General features: G+C 44.7%; 1 protein-coding gene and 1 long non-coding RNA gene across 2 annotated transcripts; one reads left to right on the forward strand and one right to left on the reverse strand.

The window, feature by feature from the left end:
- Window positions 1-134: 134 nt before the first annotated feature.
- LOC121069701 lies at window positions 135-2,629 on the forward strand. Its single transcript, XR_005819557.1, has 3 exons — window positions 135-459; window positions 2,080-2,160; window positions 2,536-2,629. It is a non-coding gene; the product is annotated as an uncharacterized LOC121069701 (long non-coding RNA).
- Window positions 2,395-12,967, reverse strand: MGST2 (microsomal glutathione S-transferase 2). The gene is made up of 5 exons (XM_040556119.1): window positions 12,816-12,967; window positions 8,874-8,973; window positions 7,597-7,667; window positions 5,944-6,025; window positions 2,395-2,631 (listed from the first exon to the last, which is right to left on the reverse strand). Exons 1-5 carry the CDS (start codon window positions 12,871-12,873, stop codon window positions 2,499-2,501), a joined length of 444 nt encoding a protein of 147 aa, XP_040412053.1. The 5' UTR covers window positions 12,874-12,967; the 3' UTR covers window positions 2,395-2,498.
- Between the last annotated feature and the right edge of the window lie 355 nt (window positions 12,968-13,322).

The following is a 13,322-nucleotide window of genomic DNA, read 5'->3' on the forward strand; positions in this document are numbered from 1 at the left end:
CCACAGGTGACTGCAGTTAGCTGCCGGGTGGTTAATTACACAGCCAGGTGTGTGCCATTTCTTTGAGGTATTTTACCTCTTTCTAAGAGCAAAGTATGCTATAAAAGCCAATGGGTGGGGCGAGGCAAGGCCTATAGTTGGGCAATTGCTATGAGGGTACCCTCTAGTTTCCTCAGAAACCTTGCCAGGTTCCTGTCTTTGCTCAGTCCATGCCATGTGGTAAGGAAGCGCTTTTGGGGAGGACACAGGATATAGAATCCTGTGGCTGCGATCTGGAAAGGTGAGGTGAGCTGTTCAAGGTAAACCCAGGTGGGCTTCAAGACTCAACACCAGTATCTCCATGTTTCCACCCTACTGGAGCGTAATGGCAGATGAGGTGCTGGGCCTCTACGCGCAGCTCGCAGAAAACGGGCTGGTTTGGGCAGTCTGTATGGCTCAGCTCCAAGTACAAACTTCAAGGTGAGGTTCTTGTTTTCTCCTTCCTGTCAGTCCTTTGCTGTTTTAAATGCATGTCCTAACAGCTGAGGCTCCTGTTGATCATGTTGCACTCTAGCTTTGTGCTGCTAGATGATTCCTTGTGGCCTCACCCCCGTGGTTTTTGGCATGTGAAATTGTCTCTGTGTGACAACAGCTTATTCCTTTCCGTGGCGTAGATGGGTTATGGGAAGCTATCTATAAACATGACAGGCCATTATACCAGGTAAGTTTAGGATGGAATAGTTCTCAAATGCCTTTGCTTCTGAAACTATCAGCAACCTTTGGGCCTCTTATAATGTGTGTTTCAGGCCTGTTATGTGACTTAGAGCTTTGTCTTGGTTTTCCTTAAGGTGGCAGCGCTTCCTGCTGCCTGTGGCTGTCTGAAGGCCTCACTGGCAGGTGGGTTTGCTGCCTTTCCACCCGTGGGAGGACAGTTAGTGGAAGAATTCCCAGTGATCACTGTGGCTGTTAAACCTGGTCCTGTTTTGCTTTTTCCCTGCAACCAAGTGCCAAAGAGCTGCCTCTTCTGCAGCTTTGTCAGCTCTAGTCAGTTCACCACCGTGATCTGTTCTTCCCTTAACAGCCATTATTGGCCCCCAGTCTTACACCTATGTACTTGTTTCATTTATTGTTTCTAATGCTACTTCAGCCTTCACCGCGTACAGGTACTAAATTATGCCCCTTAATCATGTTAGAGTGACTGTGAAGTGCTAGCTTCTGCACATGCAATGTGTCTGCTTTTTTTATGTGAAAGTTTATTAGGAACCTGATCCAGCACTCAATTATTTTGTGCTCAGGTTATCAACGCTAGCAGACTTTTAGAAAAAGGCTGTGTGTTCTCCATATAGACCTGGCTGAACAGAACTATAAAAATGTTTGGCATTTTTGGTCAAATTCTGTATTCAGAGGCATAACGGGGAAGGATTCTGCTTGCTGGTTGTAGCTGGCATGAGTATATTCAGCATTCCCTGTGTAGTTTGGGTTATCAGGAGCTACCAAGATAGTCAGTTATGGTCTTTGCATCTCTGTTCTTCTACGCAGTTTAAATTTGCCATCAGTATACTTTAAGCCCGTGGTGCTAAGCCATGACTTCCCCCCCTCTCTTAGCAGAAAACTGTTTTCATAGTCAGTTTGCTTTTCATTGTCACTTTGTTTCCTAGGGCTTTGGCCATGCTGGGACATTTGTCTAATCTTTCCCACACCCCAGCCATCTGTGCCTTCCTGGGAGACAATGAAGGAGACCCAATTGTTAGCTGAGCATCTGTGCCTTCTCTTTGTCTGGGCTGGGTCTCCCTCCTGCAAGTGGCACATTGTGGGGATAGCCCGTCTTGAGAGGCTTTGTGTGAGAGCTGGGATCTGCCTACAGGAGGGCCCCACTTCTGCAAGAACAGTGTTTGAGCATGTGCTGAACTGTAAATGTGTGTATAAAATCAAAGGCCTTCACAGAAGTGTAGGGTCAAGTGCAGCTTTCAATGTCTTACTGAAGAAAGCACTGTTTCAGTATATGCTTAAACAGCCTCCTGCAGTGGGATTGGATATACTTGCAAAACGGGGACCTTGCAGCAGCATAGTGCATCAAATCGTTTTCTTACATTTGTACAGAACAGACGTCACCACTGGTGAAAATGAAGAGGAGTGAAGGAGGACTACACTGGAGGCATTGAGAAGGCCGAAGGATGCTGGGTAAGATGGGCTGTTGCTTGCAGTGCCAGTTGGAACTAAATTACTTAGAACTAAAACCATAAATTCCCTATGTAATTTGTTTAGGGTTTACAACAGTGTACGGGAAAACAGAACATTTAATTGAAAATGCAGATGTGACATGCCATTCTCTCTTTACGACTCTTTTTCAACAGGACAAAAAGAAAGCAAGCATAAACAGCTCAGGAAAAGCATACATTTTACACTGCAATGCGATGCTGGTACAGAGTTGTGATACTTTATTCACATGCAACTTTTCTTCTTTGTGTCCAGGGAAACCATCTGCATTATTTACTTGTCTTTTTTTTTTTTTAAAGTCTTCAGAACAACTTATTTAATTTCTTCATGATTCTGAAGTTCAGGTATTCATCCAGAAAGCTGTTGACAATCCCAGCTGCACCCAGGGTTACCAAGCAAGTCAGAACTATCAAATTCAAATAAAAACCTGTTAACCTGGAAGTAGAAAGTAGAAAAATACTGTTACAAACTGTACGTGGTGTGTTTGCAGTGAAACTTGCTGCTTGCCCAAGCAAGTTTTGTCCAAGCAACTGTTTTGGTAATAAACCCTTTCCACACATGACTTTTGCTAGGGGGGGAGTGATTCCTAATATCCTTTCTATGGGGGTAACTCTTCCCTAGTGTTTCTACATATTCACGTGAAGTTGGGATCTTGATCCATGACAACTACCTCATCACACAACGTGAACACCTACAGGTAGATCCACAAGCAAACATGAGCACCTCACTGCAGCTTCACATTTAGGAGTGTGGGAGGGAAGATGTTAGGCCTGAAGGAGAGGTGTGCGTGTCTCTTGTATCAGCACCTGTTGGTGAGGTAATCTCCACTGAGCTGGCAGGTCTGGTTTGGTTATCACTCTGTCTTGAAGATGGATTTTTGAACTGGGAAGGAAGAGTGTGATCCTGTAACTTGGCTATTAAGACACTCATTGGGGTTGGGGGTCACATTATTTTATCTGTACCAAAATAGCTTCATCAAAAGAAGCCTGGCCAGCAGTTTGAGGGAGGTGATTCCCCTACTCTGTTCCGCTATTGACACACCCTCCCATCCCACCTGGAGTACTGCATCCAGGTCTGAGACCCCCAGCACAAGAAAGATGCGGACCTGTTACAGCAGGTCCAGATTAGGGCCACAAAGGTGATCAGAGGGCTAGAGCACCTCTCCTACAAAGACAGGCTGAGGGAGTTGGGGTTGTTCAGCCTGGAGAGGAGAAGGTTCTGGGGAGACCTTTCTGTGGCCTTCTGATACTTCAAGGTGCATTACAAGATGGGACTCTTAAAAGGGCTTGTAATGATAGGACAAGGTGTATGTAAGGGTTTTAAACTGAATGATCGTGGATTTAGATTAGATATAAGGGGGAAATTCTTTACTGTGAGGGTGGTGAGGCACTGGAGCAGGTTTCCCAGAGAAGCTGTGGATGCCCCATCCCTGGAGGTGTTCAAGGCCAGGCTGGATGGGGCTTTGAGCAACCTGGTCTGGTGGGTGAGCAACCTGGTCTGGTGGGAGGTGTCCCTGCACGTGGTGGGGGTTGGAACTGGGTGGGCTTTAAGGTCCCTTCCAACCCAAAGCATTCTGTGACTCTGAAATGTAAAATTACCCCAAAGTAGTCTGGGGGAACACCTCAGCCCTGAAACACAGAGGTCTTGACAGGCACATGACAACAGGAACCTTCCTCTGCACACTCTTCTGGGCTTGGTTTTAGCTGCCTCGGTGTAGGCTCTGGTCAAGGAGGCGTATTCTGGGAGTTGCTGCTGGACTGATCTCTGCAGGCAAGGAAAGGTCTGTCCTGACAATCCCATCACGTAAGTGTTGGAGAGAGGTCAGAGGAACTTGCCAGCCTTCTGTTTATAGCTCACTGTACCCATACCTGCAGAACCTCACTGGTGCCTAAAGACTTGACATATGTAGCTTTTCTGCACACGCAATGTCTAAATACGAATGAGAAAATGGTGAAGTATGAGACTTTCTCAGTGTCAGAAGAGCATGAAAAAAGTCTTGAGCTTAACCTTCCTGTCATCTGTCGGAGCCAGCTGGAGGGAAGGAAAGGGATGCAGCTCACTTGTGAAGGCTCTCCAGCACAGAAACCAAGTAGGAGGTGCACCTAGCTCTTGTGTGCTTAGAAACCTAGCCTTGGCAAAACTGAACTGCAATTCCTGTAGCCCAGTGCACTTACATGTGTCGTAACCAGCTCTTTGAGCACAGGCCACGTGGGCAGGTTTGTCTTTAACTGCCACGCCTGTAGTTAGCGATTGCAGTTGAAAATTGGCGTGCAGACTAATTACCTTTGTGCTACAATGCCTGCTGGAGGCACGTTGTATGTGCTGGGACACGGCCCTGCATGCCTGACTGGTGCGGACCCATTGCTAGCAGAAACACCTGCTGAGGGTTAGCACAAGCAAAGCCATTTCCCGTGGCTGCCACGCTGACTTTCAGCACCCTCTGTCCAATGCAAAGAAAGTAGGGTTTCACCAAAGCGTAAAGGTCTGTCTAATAATGAAGCCAACCACTGTTCTTAGGCTTTCTTGTCAGGCTGAATCTTTAGGCCCGAGAGCGATGAAATAAATCATAGGAAAGATTTCTTAAAGTTTTTTTAAACAAAGGACTTCTTAACTTCTTGGTTTATTTAATCCCTTATGATCTCTTTTTTTCACTTATGTTGAGGGCTCTGCTCCCCAGACTTCCTAAATAGTTGCTAGCCTTCTGGTTGGTGCTCACTGCATCTCTTACTGGGAGATACAGTTACCTCTATATTTAAGGAAAAAAAAGGAGAGAGGCTCTGGAAAACAGCCTCTTCGTTCTCTTAAGCAACAGCTCCTCAAAAGAGAATAGGGGATTGGTAGAGATTGCAGTGAAGAGAATGACAACATTTGTATACAAACTATGGAAAATAGCCCCAGAGCCCAGCCTTTGCTGCTGCAGGACTACTCACTACAAAAAAAAAAAAAAGTGCTGTTTATAGTCTGATTATTTTGTGTCCTAGAAGTATAGATCCCAAGACTCTTAATTTTATGACAAGCGTGTATTGTGCTAGCCTCTTTTTATGATTGCTGTACGTGTGGTAGGAGGAGCCTTAGGTCAGAACACCTAAGGTAGTACAGCGGCTTCAGTGAGACAAGAAATAAACTGTGTGTTTGTGCATGTACTTGTGCACTGGAGGGGTGTTTTGCCAATGTGCGTTTGTTGTAGCAGGATTCATGGTACCAGGTGCTGTACACTTACATTCATTAACTTATACTTATCTGGAGCTGTGTCTCTTATCTGTTTGGTGAAAGTTCATCAGCCTACAAGGACACATGTTTGCTTCTTTTAGTGCATTTGTGTGGCTAGAGTAAAGGTCTTAATGTGACAGCTTGAGGAAAAATGAAAACAGCAGACAGGCTGCTACTGTGTATGCCTTGCCCAAGCAGTCTCCCATCCCACATCCGTCCTGAGCTGCAAAACTGCTTCTGTCTTCAGCCTTCTCTGAGCCCAGCTGCCAGTACGCTCAGTACAAAGCAGGCGCCCACAAGGTGAGCATCAAACCTTTCCCCCCTTGTGACCTGTAGCACATGCACCTCTTAACCTAGGCTCCCGCTGTAACAGCCAGCCTGCTTCCCCGAGGGTTTGTGCTTCAGACCTCTTGCTGGCACTTTACACGTGTTGCATTCAATTACAGTCACTTTTCTCTGCCAGTCCTTGGCTCTCCGCCCAGCTTCAGACCACAGCCTGGAGCTTTTAACCTGCATTCAGAGAGGGTAACTCCTTACCTTCCTTTCACAGACTGCACGTAACCGTGGAAGTACTTGTAGCGGGCAAACACGTACAACAGACCCAGAATTGCAGCTATTTCTAAGAAAGAAAAGATTAATGGGAAAGAAAATGAGGATCGTAGAGAGTTGCTTTGCTTATGTTTTCTAGTTGTGTGTCTCTGGGGACTTTTCATAGCTTTTCATACCCTGGGAAATTACACTGAGGAAAATCATTTGAAGGAGATACGAGTATTAAACATTCACTGCAGGAGGCTTTTGTTATGGGGTTGCTTGTAGGGGTGGGCTGCAGGCCTGTCCAAAAAATCTAACAGCATTCCCTAAAAAAGAGCTCTCAAGACCTGACAGGAATCTTATCCCCAGCCCAGCTCAGTGGCTATCCCAGGGGCAGAACAGTGGGTTGGAGCACTGTGGCTTGACCCAGCTGTCATTTTGCATTGTTATGGCAGTTCATGTTTAAGGGGAGTATTTGTTTTGGAAAGAGTTTCTTATTTATGTTGTTAATAACCTGCTTTGCATTTATATAGCAGCTTTTATCCAAGGACATGAGAGAAAGCTGTAGTGAATGTTAGCTTTCTGACCTCCCTGTGGGAAAAGTATAAAGTTACCTCCGTTTGATAGATGGAGCGGGGTGTGCGGGTCACTTGTATTATCCAGGACTAAGCAGTGCTGGTGAGGCTGCTTATGTCCTTTCAAACTGCCTAAGTGTTACAGAGGACAGCTGTTACTCTGTTCTGGATTAGCTCCTCTTAGTGTACCTATGGGAGATGCTCAGCTGAAAAAATTACTTAAAAGGGCGATTAATGCAGTCCTCTACTTACATATGGCAACGTGTGTCTTCCTTAATTCAAGTCTCTTTCTAGGAGCACGTGTACCACCTCGCATCCCATTTGTTGACCTAAGTGGAGCTACTCTGGATTTACATTGGGAATCCCATATAGCCACATTCCCATTGCCACTGCACCAAAACAAGAGTTAAGAACACTCGGACAAAAATGCTAGCCTGCTTAGGTGCTTGAGAAAGCAAAATAGGTTTTCATGAGTCTCCTTGCATAGCTGAAGTACAGTAACTATGGCTGGTGATGCTGCTGTTATGACTGTGCTTCAGTGCTAAGTCACAGGACAAATGAACAAGTCACAGCCCAGCGGTGGTGTTGCTCATCTGGGATGTAAAATCCCACCCATTTGCTGGCTCGAGCTCCATCTCCTTCGGTCAGGGGTCCAGCCACAGGGCTGAGTGCTCTGACCTGAGCCTTCTCAGGCTGCGTCCTCCCAAGGGATGATAGCTGTGCTTGATGTCCTGTGAGGATTGTCCCATAATGCGCAAATAAGCGTTAGTGGGAAACATCTGGGAGCTGCTTTTCTGAATGTTTCACCCAGAAAATCTTCAGTGGATTTTCTGTGAATGAAAAATATGCCATGTTCCATGGCTCCTTGGTTTGCAGAGAACAGTAAAAGCTGGTGGGGCTGTGTGAAAAGGCATGACTAATTGGGGATTTCAGTGCACTGAGCATTCCTTCAGGAAGCCTAGAGTAAGGTAAGAAGTGAAAGGAAGGCAAAAAGATGTCTACAAGTAATGTACCTCCTGATAAAACTAATTTTAGAAACTTAGGTAAAACTTCTCAGTCCAAGAGAAAAACAAGAACTGTTTACCTTGGTTAAAAAACCACCCGGTGATCCAGAGGACAGTCAGGAATGCTGGATAAAACTCCACACAGTTTTGTCTGCAGAATAATTTGAAAAAACATTACTCTGGAAAAGAACTATGGGTGGGATTTTTCACGGGGAATCAGCTTTGATATGATTTTCTTCTCAATAAAGTTAATGCTATTGAATTTAGTGGGAGCACAGTCAAGCTGGACTTAGGCACTCTTAAAAATTCCCTTCTTTGTAATCTCAATACAAATATAAACTATTTCAAATATTTTCCGTATATTTAAACCTAAGCAAGGATCTGTATCCTGGCTATACGGAAACGCTTACCAGGTATCCTAACTCAAGTGCCTGTGCAGCAAGGGCAGGCAGGATTTCAAGCACATGGATGCAATGTTAATTGCTTACCTCCATGTTCTGCATGCAACTTTTGTGGGTCAGCGTTCCCGGGGCTGTAAGAGGAAGCATGGAGCTGTGTGTGGGCAGCGCGGATTGCTCTGCTGAGGCCAATGTCTTTATGAAGTGCTACCAGGCGTAGGCAGCATGTGATGGATCTTATGGTTAGGACAATAGCATTTTTATTTGTCAACATCATCAGTTTTCATGCCAGTATTTTGTTGGGATATCTTTTCTTGGTTGTTCTGAATGAGCTTCTTTTTAATGAATTAGTCAACATTCTGTGTCTGTCGTTCTGTTATCTGATATAAAATTTAATATATTCTATGTCATCTTGTTGTTATTGTTAGCCAGTACAACTACAGTTGCATCGGGAGGAATGGTCTGAAATAACACCATGTTACATATATTTGTCTATGGTCATTAACTAATCACCAACTGAAGCCTTTTAGGAAAATGTTGTCATTTTGAACAGGCTGTCTGACAGTTATCTGCTGTGAAGGCGGAGGCTTTCTGTGCTGATGTCTTCCATGTGTTTGGTGATAGCCACAGGCCGAGAGCTCACAGCACGGCTTGCTAGATCCAGAACATCTGAATTCTGTAAGTTACAGTCAATTAGTTCCTAGCCTTTACTTAGGTTTGGATAATCCGATTGCCTAGTTTCATCAGCACTTGAACATGGACTGTTTTAAATGAGCTGAATGTACCCTGTTATCATTAAGATAATAGCTGAACCATTTGGAAAGTGTTCTCTTCATTATTTTTTCATTTTCTGAGCAAAGGATGCAATGAAAAAGGTAATATCTTAAGATAATGTTTTTGCTTATCTTCTGGACGGAATTGTTATTCATTACCATCATCTTTATGATGTCAGGACTTACTGTGCACGAAATGTTCTGTCAAATTCTGGAGCTCCAGTGACAGCTGGGGGCATGACCTTGTGCTTCATTCTTGATTTTCCCACCAGCCAAGCAAAATGACCTGTAAGCAAAAATAAAGGCTCAAGGATCACATATTTCCTCTTTTTTTTTTTTTAAAGGCAGCTTAGCTGAGTTTCTAACTCATCTGTTTTATTTTTTTAATAGCAATCATTGTTCTTTTGTTCTTTCTGCTTTATCTGATGGAAATAGACCAATGATAGATAAACTATTTTTCCCCTACAGAAGTTCTGTTCTTGCCTTCAGGAGTAACTTACTTATGAGGAAGGGGAAAAATTGCCATTTCAGAGCTAGTGAAAGAGCTCACCTGTTTAACTTCAAAGCTTTCTGGGTACCTGGAGTTGTTTTCCAAGCCATGTCATAGCCACCCTGTGTAAGAAACTCGTGCTCTACTTTTATCCTAACTTTATTTGAATCCAGAAACAAGACACCCACCTGAGTTCACTAAAAAGACTAACAGGCAAGCCTAGAGCATGCCTTCTGTCTTCCCTTCAGAGAACAGTGGCATTAAAACACAGCTAGGGATATCAGTGGTGCTGCCCCGTGCACATCTTACGTCTTTGCCTCCTGGCTAAAGCCTTGTCCCAAAAATGAAGCTTTCCATCTGTCTTCTCCACATGTAAGTAATTACTTTTAACCTTTCCCTCCAGAGCACCTCGCTACAGGACCTCTCATTGTATTTGTATCCAGCGAGACCTCCTCCGCTCCCACCCACGCTCCTTGTTGTGCCTGGTGATTCATCCGAACGTGCTACCTTGCGGCACTTTCAGGAGGGAAGAGTGGTAGTGGGGAGGTGGGGGAACATGCTTCGTGGAGACCGAGACTCATAGGAGCACAGGAGTTCCTTTTAGAAGTGTTTTCCTGGAAAACACTGAAGTTGCTTTTTGGCTTCTGCCACTTTCAAAAGTATTATTATTATTTTTGTCTGGCAAATGCTGCCTGGCTCATCAGCCAGACGTGGTAGGTGAGCCCTAGTGTTTTGCAGCAAAGGCATTTGTACCCAGCAATGCATTCCTTGTTTTTTGCCTGCACTGAGCCCTACAAGTCTTACGACCAGTCTGGGACCATTTTTTTTTCTGCTGAGGAGCTAAGGCAAACCAAGGCGACTCCTTGCATCCAAATTAGCTGAGAAAAAAAGCCTTGAAAGGGTGCTGGATGAACTAAGCCTACTGAGGAAAACAAGGAGATTAAGGCAGTGTAGGGGCCAAATCGTTCTTGTTTGTTCAGCACGACTAACCGAAGCAAATCCCCAAGGCCATGGTGCAACCCTGGCCTCAGCCGTACCGCGGGTTGCCCTTGGTGTTGCCTGCTGAGCAAGGATCTCGCTGAGGGGCAGAGATCGCACGTGGGAGGCTCTGGTTAACCACGTGTGGCACTGGGTTTGTGGCCAGGCTGTGGCAGTGCGGCCACCCGGTGTAAAACCTGCTCCTGAAGCAGTTTCCACTGGGCTCAGAGAGGAGGGAGCCTGCTTCAGTGAGGGGCGAGTGGGTTCTCACGTGCCAGTGAAAACCAAGCTGTGGCACCGTGTGGGGGACCAGGGTCATGCCTGTCACCTTAGAAGAAAAGGTGAACCCCGTGTGCAGAACAGGACAGGTGCCAGCCAGGGACTTAAAAAGAGCTGAGGAGAGAAATAATTGCTGTATTTTTTGTTAACTGAATGCAACTTGCCTTTCAGTTCTATTCTGGTGAATGGAAAGCAGTGATGTAGCTCCAAGTGTAAGTTCTGTGATGATGGTTTAACAAGGGCCGAAATAAATAACAAAGCAATGGGAGAGCTCTGCTGCCCACCCACTGGAGGTGCTGTTGTGAGCACGCCAGAAAGCATTGCAGCAGGAGGAAGTAAAGATTTCCCCAGCCTTTTCCTTCCCCTGTATCGACGTGTTCAATTCTAGCAGGCTAAATGACGTGACTGCGGTAGTTACAAAGTATGTGCCACTTGCCTTTGCTGGCCTTTTCTTTTTTCTGGGCTTTCATTTTCAGTTGGCATTTATAGTTACTGTGTTAATATCTTTACACTAAAAATGCAGGACAAATCAGGCTTTCAAGGAACATTGCTCAAGTATTTTGTGTTTAAAAAAGCCTGTAGAGAGGCTGATTCTTCTATCACAGTATATGATAGTGCATGCTAATTTGCAACTTAACAATAAATAAATCTTTGAATAACTCACGATTCTGAGACACAAAACCTTGTCTTTCTGTATCTCTGATGATGGTTAAGTGAAACCTGACTTCCAGCACTGCTTCAGAGAGGTTGTCTTGCCCGTTAGCAGCTTTCTAGCTCAGGACCAGAGGCTCAGCATAATAAACAGAAGAGCAAACAGAGCACTAAGTGCTGTGTGTGTTGTATTTTGTTCACAGCAATTGGTCACACTCTGCACTGCATCCCTTACACGAGCTGGTTATAGCACATGCTTACACTACCAGCTTCACAATGTTCAGCTGAACTCACAATAGTTGATCTGTGTTGGTTTACCCATGCTAAAAGTAAACCACGCTGTGATTTAAATCAGATTAACAGATCAGGTTCTTACCAAGGTTTCTCTCTGGGCTTGATGTTGGACTGCCCAATGTGTAAATTAAAATACAGGTTATCCTGACTTTTCAGTGATTTTAACTAGAATAACTGATATGGACCAAACACCACAAGGAAGTGTGTATTTTTACCTCCCTTCCCCTTTTTGGTATCTGCACAATTCATTGTGTTTTCAAAAGGCACTAGGTTTCCAGATGTGTGTTTTTGTTTTTAACTCTTAACATTTCTGTGCTAAAAGGCAAGGCAGGCAAGTTGAACTTTCACAGAAATTGATGGTAAATATTGCCACCAGCCAGAAATAGCAATGTTTTGTGCAGATCACAAGAGTATGTTGCAGCTGATCTGATGACAGAAAAAGAATGTAAATTTTAAGTGCTTTCTATTTGCTTTCTGTTGTGTTGGGCTTTTTTTTAACCTGGAAGGGTTACATTCTCAGGCTTTTTTTTTTTTCCTGCTAGGTACAAGTGTTACTTCAGCAGCTGAGGCTTTCAGAACAAACAATTGCATCACATTTGTTAAGTTGCAGTGCTATAGATATTTGGAAAAAAGATGAAGCAATTACTTTTAACTTGCTCTTAATCTCATCCTAGTATACTGCAAATGCCTTCAAAGAGCATCGTGTTTCTTGATGTAAACACAACTATATGAATCAATGTATATAGAAGAAAATAATTACAAGAAGTAAAAACGCTACCACAGTTACGTGAGAGATGCAAATCAAAAAGAGTGCTGCAGATTTGCCCACTTCTTTTCCTGGTCCTTGATTCTCAGAGGTACATCAGCAGGGAATAAAATATTTCTTTAAGATCCAAATAGATTTGTAATGAGGAGGATGTACTGCAGAATACCTTCTGTTCTTGCTGCCTGGTGTAAAAGTTTGCTTTCCTCTTCCCTTTCAGATACTTAGCGTGCGTCTGGCTATTTCAGGAAACAGTTAGTACAGTGCTTTCAGTCCAGCACTGGTGTATTTGATTTGACAAATTTACTCTCACTTTTTGAGGTTTTGGGTTGCATAGCTGCCTAAATAAGAATCGAAACCAAGAGACAATGCGGCCGTTGGGTAACTTTACAGCGAGTTGTGAGCTCTCACAATAGTACGATTCAAAAGAGTCAGCAAACAAAACAGAATTGAAAATAAATTAGTTTCTCCCACGGGGAGAAGTAATCTGTCCCACTGAGCCAACTCCCTCTCGGGCTACAGAGAGGGCAAACAATGCTCCAGTGAGAAACGACTCAGGAGGCACCAGAAATTAAAGTTACAGGACAACCAGTTTGCCATCACATAACATCCAGAACTGCAGAATCGGCGGAAACCTCCCCGAGCCCCAGCCCTGCAGCCCCGCAGATCTTACATTGCTGGAAGGCAGACAGGAGGGAGACAGCAGCCAGCAAGGTGAAGTCACCAGCCATGATCCCGGCGACTTCCGTGTGCGAGCAGGGTGTGTGTGGAGGGGAGAGAGCTCAGCGCTCGAGTGAGCAATAAGGAAAAACAACAGGTGGGGGAATTGCAGTGCTTTTCGGCACCACAACAAAGGAAATAAAATAGGCCGGCTTTTTAAAATGAGTGCAAAATTACAGCCATTTTTCTCTCATGAAAAAGTTCAAATGCAGCCAGGCGGCTCTGCCTGCCTCTTGCCTGTGTGAAAGCACAGAGAGAACAAAACCAGCCTGTGCCTGCCTCTGTGGATTCAGCTGTTCTTTTAAGTCTTAGGCTTCAGTTGTAATCTCTTTGGGGGCGAAGACTTTGTTCCCTGTTTGTACAGGGTCTAGCTCAGCGAGGTCTGCATCCATCACCGGTGGTGCTGCTCTGAAGAAGCAGGTGCAGGAGATGTGGCGGGGGGAGCGCAGCTTTGTACTGT

The sequence above is a fragment of the Cygnus olor genome, chromosome 4, assembly GCF_009769625.2.
Source record: "Cygnus olor isolate bCygOlo1 chromosome 4, bCygOlo1.pri.v2, whole genome shotgun sequence".
Lineage (NCBI taxonomy): Eukaryota > Metazoa > Chordata > Aves > Anseriformes > Anatidae > Cygnus > Cygnus olor.

What these genes read in the sequence shown, in the direction of transcription:
- MGST2 (XM_040556119.1), bottom strand. Translation starts at nt 12,873, where the DNA reads ATGGCTGGTGACTTCACCTTGCTGGCTGCTGTCTCCCTCCTGTCTGCC. An exon ending in CCTGTCTGCCTTCCAGCAAT is followed by an intron (nt 8,974 to 12,815) that starts GTAAGATCTGCG and finishes TTTTGCTTACAG; the next exon opens with GTCATTTTGCTTGGCTGGTG. An exon ending in CGGGTGGTTTTTTAACCAAG is followed by an intron (nt 6,026 to 7,596) that starts GTAAACAGTTCT and finishes TTTCTTTCTTAG; the next exon opens with AAATAGCTGCAATTCTGGGT.